We start from the raw sequence: 18,636 nt of genomic DNA on the forward strand, positions 1-18,636 counted from the left end.
AAAGAAGATTTTAAAAAAGAAAAATGGAAGTACGGCAAGTGGAAGCGAACAGACAGGCTGCCATTCGGATTTAGGAAACTGCTCTGCTCAGATGAGAATGTTTCGTCCTCATCACAATGACAGAAAGATAGAATCAAAGAAGCAAAAAAGACATATTTATCGGGGCCTGTCAGAAAGCAAATGAAGTTCCTGGCTGTTACACATGCAAAGAGTAAACATCTGTACTCTTAGTAAGGAAACTTCTCCACTGGCTGTTTTGGTCAATCACACAGATGGCAAAATAGTCGGGCAGGCAGTTAAATTTAAGCAATTAAAGCAAAATGAAAATCCTCACGGGGATCTATCAGCTTTTAATGTGGTGGAAGTTTCTCTTAAAGCAAGAGCAAATATAGAGATGCTGGGGGCAAAACCAAGCTTCTGTGCTCCCACTTTGTGAAGAAAGAGTTGCCTTATTGCCAGTGGGATTCAGTGATATAGTACATGTATTGGAAGAGATTAGGTGGTCAGTGTTACCATGAGGATACTGTGTACATCCAGAACTGTGTGCAAGAAAAGTCAGCACACTACCAAGCGAAAATACAGCCGCTAGATTTGGAGGGGGAGCGGGTACGTTGTCAGAAATCCTGCAGGATTTAGGATCCCCGAAACATTTGAAATTTGCATGAAGCCATAACCACCCCCGCAAATTGGTTGCTTCGGGTGTGTTGATAGCGTCAGCAAGTGGGTGTTAATCAAATTTATGTGACCTAATATTTTTAAATTTACCATGTTTAGATAGCAGCAAGAACTTTTAATAACCAACACACAGAGTTGGTGAAATGTTTCAGTATACTCAGATTGATTACTTTGCTCCATGGCTCATAAACTTGATTAAATAGGAGAACAGTCTTGTCTTTAATTGCTAGCTCCGTTTCATAAGCTCTCATGGTATTTTGTCCATATGCTTCAGATTTATCAAAGTCAATCTGTTGTGGAAATCAGAGACGAATAAATAATAGAACATATTTTAATCGGGGTTGCATTTGTTTTGTTTTTGTTTTATTTTTAATATATTAGCCTTTGTGTAATCAATAATAATTCAATCAGGGTAATACAACATGGAACATTTCTGGCAATACCTATTTTGTTTATCTAAAAGTTGCATATGAAGACGCGGAGCTTCTGAGAAAGCGTTAATAATGGGTAAAAGAAATGAATCGCGGTCCGGCCACATTAAAGAACACATTTTCAACCATTCCATGTTTTTCTTTAATTTTCTTTTTCATATTTAAAGCTTAATGATTTCATCCCCGAAAGCCAGTGTCACCCATAAGGTCTAGTGATATAAACTAATTGCGTCCGTAGACCATACAAAATGTAGAGAGAGGATGTTTCAGTGGGTTAACATTCATTTTTTTGGCATGAGCCAGCTCTGGTCTACAGCATCGCCAACTGAGGGGTGAAGATATATTTTTTTCACTGTCTTTGATCTACACTTAAAAGTCTGCTACTGGCATGATCACAGTGGAGTAAGAAACCTTATACTGAGAGATAAAATGTAGGGGAACACACTTTGATTCATTTTGCACATACTGGGTAAGTGCAAACATTACTCGGCCCTGGTAAAGCATAATAATAATTATGTTGTGGCAGCAGGTCGAAGTAAAGAAAGGTTACAATAAAGTTCCACCCTGAAATTGAGATTATCACACACTAGGTAGGAAACTCAAACATTTTGATGCGATAGCCCATGAGCTTATAGGCTGCAAGAGACAAAAAAAAGCAGTAATTAAGAGGTCCATAAGAGGTCGTTAATAATGCTGATTTGCAAAAAGAGAACAGAGGTTGAGGGCCACAAAGGAAAATGTGGAGCCACATGCTACATTGCATTACTTCCCAGTATAACGTTTTGCTGTTATTCAACATGTCAAGAGACTCTATACACACGGCCCCTTTGCAGGACCCCAGACTGCATCTTTAATGTACTTGCATTTCTTCTAATATCCATATTAGAACTACAGAAACTACAGTGAAACACTGTAAAGCTTTTCCAAAGTTACGTGATCTTTGCAGTACTTTTATTGTTGTTGCAGCACTTTACGTATGCAAATGAGGCTGATAAAGTTTAATCATTTATGCGAACAGATGTATTAAAACTTCCTGCTGTAGACTGTGTAAGCAAAAAGACTTAAAAAAAAATACTGGCCCACCGCACTCTCGCTTCTACTGGGACCACATCATAAATAGAAACTGGTAATAACGCCAGCTCATGAATACTTAATTCATGTTAACCTCTTAAACCTTGCCAGACCCACCAGCGAGGCCATCATTACAAAGTCATGTTCACAAAATCCAGTGAACTGTACTCAGGTCAAGACAGGGATAGCAAATGTCTTAGGCTAAATTATAGAAGAAACACAGAGAGAGAGAGAGAAATTTTAAACAGTCGTCACCCAGACGTGGTGAAGAAGGTAAGTGATATATAGCAGAGTTTACAAGTTGTTTGATTTTTAGGTTTAGTTACAGGAATAGGCATTTTATTATGAAAAAATATGTTGTCTATGGCTGAAGACAAGGCTAAAAGAGCTGTAAGAGTGAAAAATGATAAATAGTATAGTCTATATAGTGTAGCACTATATACATTTGCCTCACAATCAAAAGATCCCTGGTTTGATACCAGGAGGAGACACAACTGTCTCGGGGGGTTGCGTTGGGAAGGGCATCTGGTGTAAAAAATAGAATATGAGGTGACCTATTTTGACTCACTTTGAGTATAGTTCTTGACTGTAATAAACTGAGCTAAGAGTGTTTGTAAAGCTCTCTAGGATAGCTCAGTATTAGTAGATTTTTTTTTCGCAGTACTTTCTATTACAGATGAGTAATAATGTTGTAATAGTGGAGTAAACACACTAGAAAGTTATTACCACTTCATTACAAAAGTAATATAAAATTCATAAAAGTATTGAGAAACTACCACATGTTTCCTGGACCTTGTTTTTATAGGTTATTAATTTGGCCTTAAATAGAAACAGGCACTTTGGTGCCCTGATTGTTGGTTATTACACAGAAATTATCAGGTAATATAACTTCTGTTTATCAGGTGTTTTCAGGTAATAAGCCACAACATTAAACATATATATTGTTACCTTCAAACAAAGACTAATACTGGGGACATAAGAATAATTTCAGCATTATGGTAATTTTATCATCATATTTTCAATTAGCATAAAACAAAATTAACTTATTATTTATTATAAGGTTACTACCACAGATCATTATATATACTGTATATATTTAAAAAAACAGATTTTGCCATTTTATTGCTAGCAGGTTATTATATTGTTGCTATACCTTTACTATACTATTGCTAATTTGTTTTGCCTTATCCACACACATTTGCTTCCACATTATTATGCCCAGTTTCTGCCCTGTTACTTACAAGTTACCCGGTTAAATCAAGGTCAGTGTGATATTGCTCTGGCACAATGTTGATTTGAGAGAATTACATGGATACTAGTTTGGCGGCTAGCACAAACTTGCTAAATCCATATTATTACCTTTTTGTTTCCACGTAATTACCCCACTATTACCATATTATTACCTAGCTGTGATAGAAAGTGCAGCTGATATTTTTACACTGGGTCATTTACTATAAGTGACCCTTTTCACATACAAACTCCAGCCTGTGCAGGTGACCTAAAATTTAACAAAACATTTTGCACAATGCTTCTAATATGAGTACCGACTGCAGTTGGTGAACAAATGTGTGAAAGAGACAGTATACAAATGTGTTGTATGTGTGTGCTTATGCGTGTGCATCCCACAGGCTGCAGGGGACAAGGTCAGGCAGGACGGCATTTTAATTAACCATCACTCAGTCTCACACTATCATCAGCCAAGCAGTTTTTATAGCTAAGAGCTGGTATACACCAGGCGTGAAATAATCCTATATTGATTAATTTCAGTGCCTTTGTGACTGTTTCTATCTGTTTGATTGTGTCTTTTTCTCTCATCTAGACACACTCTGTGCACGCAGAAATGTCTGTTTCATCATCTTATCACTGCTCGTTTGATCTTTCATTTTCATTGTGCCATTTTTTCTTTCCCTTTCGCGCTCTCTACATTATTTCTTTTCTCTTTGGACAGCTTCTTGTATTCACATGTTCCTGTTTTAATCTGTATGCTGGGACCCCAGTGAACCATTTAAAATCTGTATACCAGAGTTGGCTGAGGAGGCATTCAACATTCACCACATCATGTTCTCGGGTCCTTTCATTAGAGAGCAGGTCAGCGCGCAGTGTGTAACACCCAGCAGCCGAGTCTGTGTGCGTGATAGGTTGGGTTTTTTTAATACATATACAGATGGGTAGATGTGCATACATCCAGACTGATACACAAACGGTACGGTTGCACCAATGACTTGATTAGCTGATCATCAGAAAATAATCTGCAGCGTTTTTATTGCTAACTAATGAAGGTTCAAGCAGTGAAACTGCACAGGTGCCATACTGAGTTCTAACTTTTCTTTAGTGTCTTCATCCTTATTTTCTTTCTCATCTCATATTCTTTTTTTCCCTTGGATGCCCCTAGGTCTATAAGGGAGAGAGATGAGGTGTGGTACTAGGGATCCCTGATTCTTTCCACTGAGTTATATGCTTACACGCGTTGAGAATTCTAGCATCACCAGTAGGCATTTTGAGACATCCAACCATGCATTTTCTTCCGCTTATCCAGTTCAGGGTCATGGCAGTGACTGGAGTCTACCCCAGCTGTCACACAGTGAGGGGTAGGGTACACCCTGGATAGGTCACCATTCTGTCACAAGGCCACCCCATAGAGACAGAGTACTATTCACGTTCACATCTATGGCCGAGTTAGAACCTCCAGGATAGCGGGCTCATGGATTCAGACCCAGGACCATCTTCCTGTGAAACAACAGAACTAACCACTGTGCCATCCATATTTTTAACCATATGTTCAATTTTTCAAAATTAGGTATTTTCTGCTGTGAAATTTTACTCTTCCTCCATTTTCAAAGCCAGTGGATTATACAGTGAAGGCTGACAAAGAATCTATAACAAACAAACACGGTACCTTTGCCTGAGGCCACATTTTGAGAATATAGATTTCTCTTTGAGACATATAAACTATTCGTGTAATAATTCATACAACCATCATTTTTGTAGAAATCGTAAGAAAAGTTGTTTAGATTAAAAATAACCATATATAGCACCTCATGGGGAACAAAGACAGACAGTAGACAGTATCTAAATGCATACAAAAAGATCTATACACACAAAGATGGATACACACAAAACAGGATGCACGGACAATTCTTGACTCAAATTAATCAACTCACTACTGGGATGAAATTGAAATTATTTCAAGGTGACCAGTACCAACTTCTTACAACTATTATGGGGTAGTTTGTTAAAGTGGACAAAAGCATGTTTCTATGAGCACTTGCCTAGTTTTTTTTGTCCCTTCCAGCTTCCATGTTTCTCTATCCACTTTATGTATGATGTCTGTTTAACTAGGCTTTGCTAGCAGATGTTTGCTTGGTAATAAGTGTTTGGCAGGGGGGATTATTATGGTTTACTCACTCGACAGTTGCTCAGCTCCTCTGCAGTCAGGATAATAGTGCCACATTTCTTTCCTGGAATCCCTCTGTGAAAGGAAATCAAGAAAACAATAAAAGCTTAACAGAAATCAAAGAAAAAAAAAACATCTTTTTTTTCTTTCCCACTTATTGGCTTTTAATTGATCAGTGAGGCTGCTGTGGAAATCAAGGCTAATTTGTGTATTTTCTATCTCTGAACAAGTTCTCTTGACTATTCTCAACAACAAACTATCCAACTATTCAAGTCTAACTCATATTTTCTTATTTTTTATTTGACCCTGATGATTTTAATCAGCACAGACATATGTTCCATCTTAGCCAATCCTGTTTAGAAGGATTTAAAAAATATGTGTTGGCAGTTTTAGATGTCTTAATGTTTGATGCAGCTAATCAGTCTTTAGGGGATACGGATAGATACCACATAGATTTGTTCAACTTTTAGGCTGGTGAACATGTAGCAATTAGGGAGCAGAGATGAGTTCTGGTTTGACTTGAATGGATTTTAGCTTGTTTGCTCTGACTTTCTAATCAGCACATGATAGTTCATATTACAGATGATCTCATATAGAGACAGTCGCTGATACCTTAATTTCCTTTCATCTTGGCTTCATTATTAGAGTTAATACTAAGTTGTAGTGACAAGTCCATCATGACGTCACCTGTTCAGAAAACTGGATTAAAGTTTTAACCCTGTAACACCATTTTTGTGTTTTTTTGAGTTTTTGAGATCTTTATATCTTTAGTGTGATTTTTAAAACTGCAAATTGATATTTTTTTAGAAGGTATGTTAGAAAAATTTAATTTGCTGCTAATTATTTCATGGTTCGGGTTTTACAGGGTTAAATAGAGAGTGAAGAAATGCTATAAAAGCAGATAGACAAGCAAAGAAATCATCGAAATGCCCATTGGGTAAACATTCTTTATGTTGCTGTTAATGTCACATAATTAATTGTATTATCGCTTAATTCCTTGCTCAAAGCTAAACTATTCTCTGCTTGGCAGTATTATAATGTTATGTAGATTGAGTTTACGTGCTAATTGACATGCTTCGGATCCATTTTCATCAAATCTCAATTTCAAAGAGAAAAAAAGAGATTCACAAGATTTTGAACATCAGGAAGGCCATCAAAGACTCTGCCCCCTTGTTTCGCTTATTACACTCAACTCAGAGAGAGCGTGGGGAGGCAATGGTCTATTTCTTTGAAGCCTACACATTTCAGTCTTTTCTCTTACTTATGTGATACAATTCTGTTTGATAGGAAATATATATATATTTGCCTTAATATCTTGAGAATGTATGTGTTGAAAATTCTCAGTTCTTTACTCCAATCAAGCTTTTCCCCATGAAATAGCTTTGGAAATCAGTGGTTGTGGAATGAACATTACCTTACAGATGAACATTACCTAGCTTTACAGCCATATAGCTATTGACTGTCTATACGAGAAAGAACGGAAATCAATTCACGATTACTGTACACCAGAAGGCTATAACTGGTGAACTAACCCCAGCACTATTTACTCCCTCTCACAATTTTATTCTTTAGGTTTTATTCAGCTCCTGTAGAAGAGTTGATATACTGCCATGGATTTACTTCAGCCTTGTTAGAAAATCCAGAAAATTGAAAATCGTGACAACTCCATTAATCAAATAATTTTTTTTTTTTACAAAAATCTGGTAATCATATTGGACTCAGGGGCGCTTGTGTGTGGAAGAATTCATCATTGCTGGTGTCACTCTGACCTCTTAATCCTGACTGCAGCTCAGACCTCTGCACCAGTTTTCAAGCAAGAGAAACCCCATTAATCACCTCGCTTCACTGGCTCCCTGTTAGCTACAGATTGAGATACAAACTTCTTTTTGTGTAGAAATCATTAAATGGTCTTGCCCCAGCTAACTTTACTGAACATGCTGTCAGAGACCTGAAATTCTCTGCTCCTGCAGCGTATTTGGGTCTTGGGATTTTCTCAATGCAAACGAGGTTTAATTGTTCCAGATTTGTCCGTGTGTAGATGTTCTTGAGTATGTGACAGTAAGGTGTGATTGTATTATAATATCACTATATTGGAACAGTTTCTGTCTCAGCTGTTGTACCATTGTGACCCTAAAGTTTACTGTTATTAAGTTGGAACATGTCAACTGTGTAATTCATGAGCTGTTTATTTTATTATCCATGTGGGGCATTATTGTGTTTTATTTTACAGCAACAAGTAGTGTAAGGGATTAAAATTTAAATGAACTAATGACATTATAGTCAATTACCCCATAACAGTAACACAATTAATGAGTAATGTAATACAATTCCTTGCTGAAGAGAATTTGTAAAGTAATTTAATTACTTTTCCAAATAATTTATACAGTTGTGATCAGAAGGTGACAAACACTTTTCATGGGCATTAATGTCATGGTAATTTTGGACTTTTAATGATTGAACTGTTCTTTTCCAAGGTAGAATTATTGTAGAGTCGACATCTCCAATTGCTTTATAAACAGAAATTGGGTGCAGTTGTTTGAATTAATTTTGGATTTTTTTCTACACAGTCTCAGACATATAGAGATACTCCCTCCAATCTTTTAGTAAGCGGTGCTGAAGGTTCTACAGTGTCTTTTAACTTGACAACGCCAAGGCTTTTACTTGACGACAACTTGACGAAAGCTGGTAGATTCTCTTTGCTAGCCTAGTAAGGATTTGTTTGACAACACTCATGGACTGACTAATTAGGAGAACAATGGGAAGCTGTTTTAGAGCCATATTTAAATAACTTCATGTTCCAAGATCATCAGCACAAACAATTATATCTAAGTACAAGTTCTTTGACTTTTTCACCACTTTGCCAAGGTCCAGAGGAAGATCCAAACTGTTACCATCGGATTAGGATGTTTAAGAACAACCCAGGAACCACCAGGGCTCTGGCACTGCTGGAACACCAGCATCACTATACATAGTGAAGTGAGTTTTACATCGCTGTGAACTAAGAGGGCGTTGACCAAGAAAGAAACTCCTACTCTAAAATCAGCACCTTCAAGCCTAAAATTTACTGGTGCCCACATAGAAAAATCAAGTGTTTTTTGGAAAAAAAAAAAAAAAAGTTTGTTTTTTTTACCAACTTTCAAGCATGGTGGTGGTAGGGTCTTTGATACCAGTAGTAATACTGCATAGCTGAAAATGTATGGAATAATAAAAATGGAAGATCATCTCTAAATTCTTCGACTTCACCTCAAATCAACAGCTGATTGGTTGAAACTTGGACACAGGTGAATGTTCCAACAACACAGTGATTCCAAACCCACTTCAAACTGGTTTCGGAATAGGTAAAGCAGGATAACATTAAGCTTCTGGAACAGTCTTCCCAAACCCCTGACCTCAAGCCTATTATGCCTAAAAGCTGAGTGGGACCAGGAAAGCAACCAATTTAACCGAACTCTGCAAACTCTGCCAAGAAGAGTGGTCAAATATCCAGCCAGAATAATGCCTGTACAATCATTCCACCCTGTAAAAAGAATAGTTTGAATAAGTCAATAAAAGCCCAAAATTACCAGGGCATCCATGTATATGATGAGTACATGTAAACCTTTGACAGCTATTTCTAAATAACTAAATAGCCAAAATCCTTACTGTGTTATATTAGTTTGATAGCACCTAAAAGCAGGTTTAAGTTCAAGTGACCTGCTGAATTTTTGCAGGGTCTTTATCTTACACTGTGAAGTCCCACTGAATGCACATTTTTCATTGTAGTGCAAAACCTTAAAGAAATATAGCATAAACTATGTGTGTTTGGTCTACGAGGGCAAATAGTTAAAAAAAAAAAAAGTGGAACCATTAACAATCTCTCATACATCTTAAACCAAGAATGCTTTTGGTTTATTTAACAAGTTCTGTGATTTAGTTTCTTTTCCAGCTCACCTTTTCTGTCTGCTTTCTGTTTGCTCATTTACAAACAAGGTCTGATGTATTGATTTTCTGATAATGTCGCCACGTTTGGTCTGCCTGATCGTGCTTTGGATACAATAGATCCAGTTTCCAATGCCATGCACTACCACCTTAGAAACCTGAAGTCTAGCCATGATTTGATGTCAAGAAAGCCCCTACTTCCTGGAATAGCGATGTGACTTGGAACCGTGTTACAGGCAATGTTTTGGCGAAAAGCAAAAGAACAACCATATTTATGACAGGTTTGCATGAAAATATGATCAGACCCATGTAAAAGACCGCAACATGTTATCATTTTTCCTGTAAACATGTTTCCTGGCTACTAGTTTTATTTTTTTAAGGTTTTAATAATGCATACTGCAAAAATGAATTAGTTTCAATTAATGATGTGAGTCTTCATTAATTATTGAAAATGTCAATGCTACTTTGACGTAAAAAGCAGGATGTGTCACTGTTCTAAATATTTAAGCAAAACCACAACCTTTCCCTAGGCCTAGTCACATGTTTTTAAAGTTTTAGTATTTATTTCTTTTGGAATACTGACAAAAACTAGAAGTACAACAAAGGACTGTATGAGAAATACTATTATTGAAGGAGGCCCATGATATTTTAGACAGAGCCTAGAGTTACTCCATTTACAAGTTAAACCCCAATGACGCTTGCACAAAATATTGTATTTTCAGCTACAGTTTACTGAAAATTTCAGAAAGTGATTGATGGAATTCACTTATGTTCTCAGGTCTTTCCACAACATACTAATGTCAAAAGACTGGACAGAGTGCTCTCCAGCTGTGTGTGTAAGTGCTGTCAGCACTGTTGTCAGGTGGTTGTGTGTGTACGTGTTTGAGGAGTCTGATGGAGGCTTTTGAAGCACACTGTAAAGACTCCGATCGATCCTCAGGTGGGGAAATCATCCTGGTTGCTTTGCTGAGTGATGCAACAAAAATGTGAGAGTTTGGTTGTTTTTTTTTCCACACGCGCACTCATGCAATCTCTCTTGGCACCAACTGACTAAAAGGGAAAAACAACAGCTTTCAAAAGACAAATGAAACCATATTTACATCAGTCTCTACTCATTTCTTCCTTCAGCTCATGTAACTAAATCAATTCCCTCTCCCTGAAATAGGCCATTAACTTGGGGCCACTGAGAAAGTAAAATCAACAGACAAAACAGTTTACAGTTGCTTGAGTGGAACTGTGCAGTGCTGACAAGCTGCATGGCAGCTGCAGAGCAAAGCCCCTTTAGCCACAAAAAGCAATATTTCCTAATTGCTACCAACATAGAGTACTGTATAAAAATCTTTAGTCACTCCTCACTTCTTTGGGTTTTGTTTGTTGAACCACTTAACACTGATCTATGAATCATTCAAGCATAAAACGACGCCTAATACAAGAGATGAAACAGTATAAGTCAGTATATTTCTATGCCTAGTACTATAACTAAGTACCAGGCATTGAATACTATTTTTACAGCAACAAGGTGAATCCCAAAGAGCTATTAGTCAAAAACTTGGCATATCTCACCATGCTATCTGGTGTGTCCTTAAAAAATGAAAGGAAACTGGACAAGTGGAGGATAAAAGAAGAACCGGCGGGCCTAAAAACTATCTACAACAGATGAACAGTATCTAAAAGTCATGTCCTCAAGTGAGAGCAAAAAATTCAGCAAACACCTGACACAGGACCTGAGAGATGCATTTGACCCTTCAGGTGATCCATCTACTGTTCACTGAAGCATCATGAGAAACGGTCTCAGTGGAAGGGTGGCTGTCAAGAAGCCATCCTCAAGAAAGAGAAATGGGAAGAAAATCACTGGCAACAGGTCTGATGGAGTGGTTTTGAGAGGTACAACAGTGAGTGTCTACAGCCATTTGTTAAACAGGGTGGTGGCTCTGTCATGGTTTGGGGCTGCATTTCAACCAGTGAAATTGATGGAATTATAAACACAGAGAAGTACCGTCTGATTTTGATCACCCATGCAATACCATCTAGAAAAAACCTGATTGACAACTGCTTCACTTTTCAGCATGACAATGATCCACACACACACAGCACAAGGCCAGTTGCAGACACACTGGTGGTCCTGTGCTGGCCCATGTGTGGATTACCTCTGGCAAACCTGATCTGGGCCACCAGAGGACCGTCATTCTTTGTGGTATGTGGGCCATGTGTAAGTTGTGTGCAGCCACGGGCCAGTTGCAGACACACTGCTGGCCCTGTGCTGGCCCAGAGCAGTTTCAGCTCTGGCCCCAGATGTCAGCCTAATGTGTACCTTAATCAAGCCATGTTATAACAACATGTTATAACATGGCTTAACATAATAGAGCAAAAGTAACATGACAAAACTCTGTTCAGACAGTGAATGGACTGAGTGTTTTATAACACTTTTCTACTCTCCCAGATAACTCAAAGTGGTCTATACAACATTCACCCAATCACACACACTTTATCTAAACTGAGTGCTTCCTAACTACATTCATACACATTCACACTCTCGAGATGCAGACTGGAGGAGCCAGGGATCGAACCACTAACTTTGCGATCAGTAGGTGCCCTGCTCTACCGCCTGAGCTACAGCTACCCGCTGGCAAAGATGAGTAAACCCTCACTAGGTTTTGGATAAAGTGTACACTCACAAACCTGTCAAATCTGCATTTGAAACATTGGTTACCATAGCAGTATAGTATTGCAACATGGCATTTGGGTCTTCTAACTAAAATAGGAAAATAGGAACATAAATTGCCAGACCTGGCCCACATCTGGTTGACATACACCCTGCCATGACACCAGTCAGTCAGAAGTGCCAGCTTGATGCCAGATCCGGGCCAGACCTGTTTTTTATGGGCCTGGGCAACATAAACCAAACCACAATCGAGCCAGATATGGCATGCCATCACATAGACAGTGCCATCTATGCCAGGCCTGGCCCATATCTGGATGACATACGTCTTATCATGCCAGAAGTCAACCAGCAGTGCCGGCTTGATACCAGATCCGGGACAGACCTGCTTGCTATGTGGGATGTCCTTCAAGAAGCCTGGACAACAACTCCTGAAGATTACTTAAAGAAATTACAAAAAGTCACATCCAAGAGAGCTCAGACTGTGTTGAAGAAGGCTGTCACACCAAATATTGACTTTTAGTCTCGGCAGAAATCTGCAAACTCTGGTTTTGCCTTATATGCTGTGTCAATAAATTGCTCCACCGATTTCACATTTTCCTAGCAAAGTATAAAGAAATGAGAGGTGACTCAAGACTTTTGCTTTTACTGTATTATTAAAAAAGAAGTGTAGGAAATTTAAAAATTGAATATGGTCAAATATCTGTCATCTGTCATTTTGATATATTTGATGTCATTAGTTTTTTGTATTTAAGGATAATCTATTTAGTATCCAGTATAATCTAGTATCTCTGGCTAAGTCTGTGTATCAGAAGCAGTCTAAAGATTTATTTTCTATGAGATTGTAATTGAAATTTTATGATAATCATCACAATGATGAGTCTCTTCCTCAGCAAAACAAAACAAGTCAGTTCGTGTTCAAATGCAGTCTGTCAACAACTATTTATTTTGCTTGTTTCTTTCTATATTGTTCATACAAAAAACCCCATCCTCCTCATTTCTTGTGAAATATTGAAGGAGGGAGATGAAAAATCAAATAAGATCTAATTTGCACCTTGCTATTGATTTTCAACAGCTCAGACTTGATTTATGATTTGTCTCAGTTACAAAGATAGGTCCTCTTGAGGATGCCACACGAGAAGATACTGCTCCCTCGTATTACTGAAAACCTGAAACAGTAATCTAATTAAGGTGTCAAGCTGGCACTAAGGTTTTTTTCTCTTTGAAGTGGATCTGGAAAAATTACAAAGCTAGTCTTGCAATAACGTAGGATGCCCTAAAAGAAAGAACTTTTTTTGTCTTCTTAACAAAAACAAAAGACAAGAGTCGATGCAACAGTGTATGCATGCATAATATAACTTGTCCATTAACGCAAGACTTCACAGATCCTCCAGGGTACCCAGAGGATTATACCCACAGATGTTTTAAAAAAATAAAAAGGGGAGCTGTAAATCAACAGTGTGTGTAGGTGTGAAATGTGCTTGAATGTGTGCCTGAACTGAAGAATGTGACATGTAGTGTAAAGCACAGTGAGTGGTCAGTAATGTTTATTCATTTGGACTATGACAGAGGGCATATTGTCTCTTAAAGGTATACATAAACCTGGGAAAGATAAAGAGACAAACCCATACTGACACACAATTGCACACATACACACTATTTTTATTCACAGTGGTCGGAATCTGTAATTACAAAACTCTTCAGGGAGTCAGAGACTCAAGCCAACTAACAAACCTGCTGTGAATAACACAGCTAAATTAATTTTGCCTGAGGGGTATGCGAGAAGGATGAGAAAAGGGGAATCTGAAAAGGTGTAACCAATCTTCTCTCTTTTCTTTCTAAATTAGCACATGTCTTGATTAAGAGCCAAATTATATCTTTGTTTCCTTTTCTTGGATTTGAATTCTGCTTTGTAAGTGTGTTACTGCCACAAAAAAAATGTGTTTGAAAGTTTTAACATATCAAGTTCTCTGATCCTTTTAGTGTGAAGCTCAGCAGGAGATCTGACACTGCATAATAACACAGCAAGAACATGGTAACATCTCCTTGTTAGCATTAAATGATTACAAGGAGCCTTTTTTTATACACGGAGGAGCTCTCCAGGTTATCGTGACAAAAAAAACCCTGCACCTAGACTGACGAAACAATTATGCTGACAAATTATTACATTTTAACATCCTTAAAATGAATATTTTAATATGTTAACATTACACCCATCACCCACTTTGTTAGGTAGCCTTGATCAACTGCTCATTGATGCGAATATGTCAGCCGATCGCACAGAGCAACTCTATGCATTTAGGCATGCAGACACGGTCAACACGAGAAGAAAGGTGATTTACAGTAATGCGCTGGTGCCAGATTGGCTGCTCTGAGCATGTCAGAAACTGCTGATCTACTGAGATTTTCCCACACAGCCATCTCTAAGGTTTACAAAGAATGGTCCAAAAAAAGAGAAACTATCCAGAGAGCGGCAGTTCGCTGGTAGCTCTGTGCATACTGAAGAATCCTGCTACTTTGCTGAAGTTCAAACTATGCATCTGAATGCTGAAGAAAGGTGATTAAAGTTACTTTGAGTGCCACAGGGAGTTCTGAGTATTTCAGAAACTGCTGATCTACTCCGATTTTCCCACCAAACTATCTCAGAATTGGCCTAAAAAAAAGAAATTATCCAGCAAGCGGCAATTCTCTGGGAGAAAATGCTGATGTTAGAGGAGAATGGTCAGACTGCTTCAAGCTGATAGAAAGTAGAAAGGCAACAGTAACTCAAATAACCACTTGTTACAGCCAAAGTATGTAGAAGAGCAGTTCTGAATGCACAAACTTTGAAGCAGATGGGGTTAAAATGTTGCAAGGTCTGATGAGCCTCAATCCAACACAGCACATCAGGGATGTGGACGAGTGAGAGATTCACATCACAGATGTGCAAACCACAAATCAGCAGCAACTGTGTGATGCATCATATTACTATGGACCCAAGTCTACGAGGATTGTTGCCGGCATTTTGTTCCATTTGTGCCATGAAGAATGAAGGCAAAGGGATCAGATACTAAGAAGCCATGCCTAATATAGTGTCCGGTAAATGAATGTAGTAACAGCATCACTAGCTGCCATCAATTTTGCTGAGAGTTACAAACTGTTAGGTTCACTGGATTTCACAGTTCAAAATGTTTGTGTAAAAATATTAAAATGACTCGATCTTACATGTGTTCACTGCTGAGCTATTAATGGGCCACAAATACTAAAGCTATGGGTTGAAACATGAAAACAGAATGGACTAAATCTGAAGATGCAATCATTATTTGTAACATCTGTAAAGATTCTCAGTCATCCAGGTCATTGAGCTTGGAAAGAAAAGCATATGGACTTCTTTAAGTTGCTTTCAAGCTTCCTAGACCATTATTTGTAACATTTACACTGTCTCGGTTGATTTAAATATTTTTAATGCATTACTGAACATTTTAACTTATCCAAAGTTCTCAAAAGTTTGTATTAAATTGCTATAATAATACATAAATGTACCTGTAACTCTTCTCAATCAAACAAGGGTTTAAAGCATTCAAGTAGCTAGAAGCACAAAAGCTAGTATCTAGGACCAAGGGCCATTGTACATAATCAGACTTCTTGACAGCAAAATTGTGCTGGAGGCCTTCCAGAAGAGCACTCTACCAAAGAATAGCCCCTCATTGATTCACTCAGAGCAGCAGCTTGACTGAGAGCCTGAAATTCACCAGTGATCAACAGAGGAAAAATGAGAGGTTTGAACCGAAGGAGAAGACGGGAAGGTCAAAGAAAGAATCTTTAGAGGGCAGAAACTTTGTCTCTGTTAGCTTAGTCTCAGAGAAGCCTTACATATTTTCAAAGTGTCAAAAACAGAGGAAAAGTGTCCGTTAACTGTAAAACTAGCTATTAAATGAATTTGAATAATTTGTCTGCAGTATGTGTCTGCAGTGTATTTTATGTTTTTACAGACCAAAGCACAATACCTGCTCACAATTACTGTATATGTTTACTAACTAAACCTACAAAAGAACTAAAATACTGATTTATTTTTATTTAATGCAAAAACTTCTTTTTGAGGATACATACAAACCTTTCAAGAAATAATCAATTGAAATTAATCTTACAGATTTTTTTGCAGACATTGTCGCTCCAGCCTAACTCCTCAGACATAATGTGGCCCTGTTTCAAGGCTTTCAGAGTCCTGCCTTTGAATATGACTCATCTGTACAGTTTCACTGCCTGCAGTTTTCCAAATAGGAAAGTCAGTGACAAAGTCAGCTTTGGCCTAGTTTTGATTCTCACACATCAGAACTTTCTCCGCTCCAGTACCATTTATTAAATTTCAGATTCACACTTTAAATCTGTGGTGCTAAAAATTGTTCAAAGGTACATCAGATTTAAATCTACCGACATTTCCTCAAAGATTAAATACAATTAATTCAGTTTTAACCAAATCCCATTTACTTGATCTGTAAAACAAAATATGTTTATCGTTCTAACTCAAAGCATCCGCTGGACTAGTGACGCCTCAGATTTCACCGTCACAGAGGAAATCATAATCAACACTAATGAGTTCACGCTCAGGAGACAGGTGTCTTATTTTTGAATGTTCGAGGCTGCCGCTGCTATCGCCTTCAGATTTTTTTGAGGAGGTTTTCAGACATTAATTAACTTCCAGCTCATTTATGACTGAAGAACAATGGCTGAGACCGCTCACTCATTCGTGTAATCATATTCCTTTCCAGTAACTCTAAGATAGTGAGAGCATTATTCTCTTAATACAGAAATGGAAGTTTCCTTTCTCACTCTACCAAAAGCAGCAAAAGTTGGACTTAAATCAACAGGGAAAAAAATCACTGTGCAATTAAAGTGAAATGAATGCTTACCACGCATCAAAATGTTTGCCATCATTACCTACGTGGATCTGGGTGAGGCTAAACACAGGGAATTCTAACAAACTCATACAAGCAGACAACCATCTGTGGGAAAATCCCTCCAGAGGGCACTGGATGATGATTACTCAAAAAGAAGACAGCTTCATTGCAAGAGCTGACACTCTCTCTCCACCTTCCCTAAAGGCTCTCAATTTCTTCTAACCATCTCACAGAACCATCTGGAGGCAGATGTTAACTAATTTATAAATGCAGATTAAATAGCCCCATTTTGCTGTGCTGTATATTAGTTTCTGAGAAATTTAGACTGCCCTTGTATGTCGAAACATATTACTGAAAAATATCACACATGCATATTTTTCTTTTAATATATACTGTAGGGTAATGAACAGGAGCTCACAGTTGTACAGGGTCAATTCCATATGCTGCATGTTTTTTAGTGAAATGCTTTCCCCTCAGTGTTCGGATCTCATTGCCATGTTCCAAGCACAGATCTCCTAATCCATTCCACTCTGCAGCTTTTGTCTAAAATGGTGATCAAGAATAAAAGAAGGTAGAGCGCTTAGCCTCCTGGTGCCTTTCACTGATCCTCAGGCCACAAACTGCACACTGTGACTGAACAGAGGAGAGTTCAGAAAAGCAAAAGCACCACAGGGGTGTCCTTTAGGAAGCCTATTGAGGACGGTGATTATCGGCTGCCATTAAAACAGACAAACGCTCATCTGCTGTTTTGGAAAGCGTAAAGGTGAATCGGTGCTGAAAGCGGGGCTTTCGCTGATGACAGAAGCTGCATGCTGTTGTTAGAATATAATAACAAGTACTATTGGCAGCTATGGTTTAAGAACACTTAAGCTGCAGCTGACAGAAATCTCAAAAAGGCACAAAAAAAAAAGAAAAAAAGAAAAAAGAACCTTTTCCAAAAAAACTGAATTTGAAAACTGACAGTCCTCTACTGTAAGCACAGGCATACACACACAATGATGACACTTTGTTTTACTGGGATTCACACGTTGCATTCCCAGGTCAAAGTCCTCACAGGATAGCATTGCACATGAGTCCAGATGAGATGCAGACATGTCAAGGCCACACAAACAGGCCCCAAAACTTGTAAGTTCAAACCCAGAACCTTTATGCTTTGACAGACAGCACTGGTAACCACTGCATGCCCGTGCTTCCCATGTACAAGTTGCCAGCCCCAGCTTTATACTCACCAGTGTACGCAAATTAGTTTATGTTGTCAGGAAAATAATGGGCACACATGGTGTTTGTGGCCGTATTTAAGGGTGAAATAAAGCCTTTTTATGTGATTTATAACCAAGCTCATTTTACAAACATGACAAATATTGGAAAAGGTAGGTAAGGTAAGGTAGAGCAGAGAGCTAAGCTCAAATCATTTCAGTGCCATCTATTTCAATTTCGCACCCAATTCTGGACAAGGTTAAAGTACGGGTGACTCGACAGGGCCTTTATCATTAGATCATTTCAGGATCACATGCAGGTCTGGGCACTGTCTATTCAGATTCTTTTTCTACTGTCTAATGAGTCGAACCGCATCTGTGGACAGCTTGAAATGTGGCTGATATAAAAGGAACA

General features: G+C 38.2%; 1 protein-coding gene across 3 annotated transcripts in view; it reads right to left on the reverse strand.

Annotated features, from left to right (window-relative positions):
• The window catches only part of cpne5b (copine Vb), a 125,014-nt gene that overhangs the window by 41,998 nt on the left and 64,380 nt on the right, over nt 1-18,636 (reverse strand). For all 3 annotated transcript variants that reach the window (XM_063474405.1, XM_063474404.1, XM_063474406.1), the window contains one exon: nt 5,583-5,646. In XM_063474405.1, the coding sequence (XP_063330475.1) occupies nt 5,583-5,646 (64 nt within the window). The remainder of the gene's footprint in view (nt 1-5,582; nt 5,647-18,636) is intronic.

Source organism: Pelmatolapia mariae, linkage group LG5 (assembly GCF_036321145.2).
Source record: "Pelmatolapia mariae isolate MD_Pm_ZW linkage group LG5, Pm_UMD_F_2, whole genome shotgun sequence".
NCBI lineage: Eukaryota > Metazoa > Chordata > Actinopteri > Cichliformes > Cichlidae > Pelmatolapia > Pelmatolapia mariae.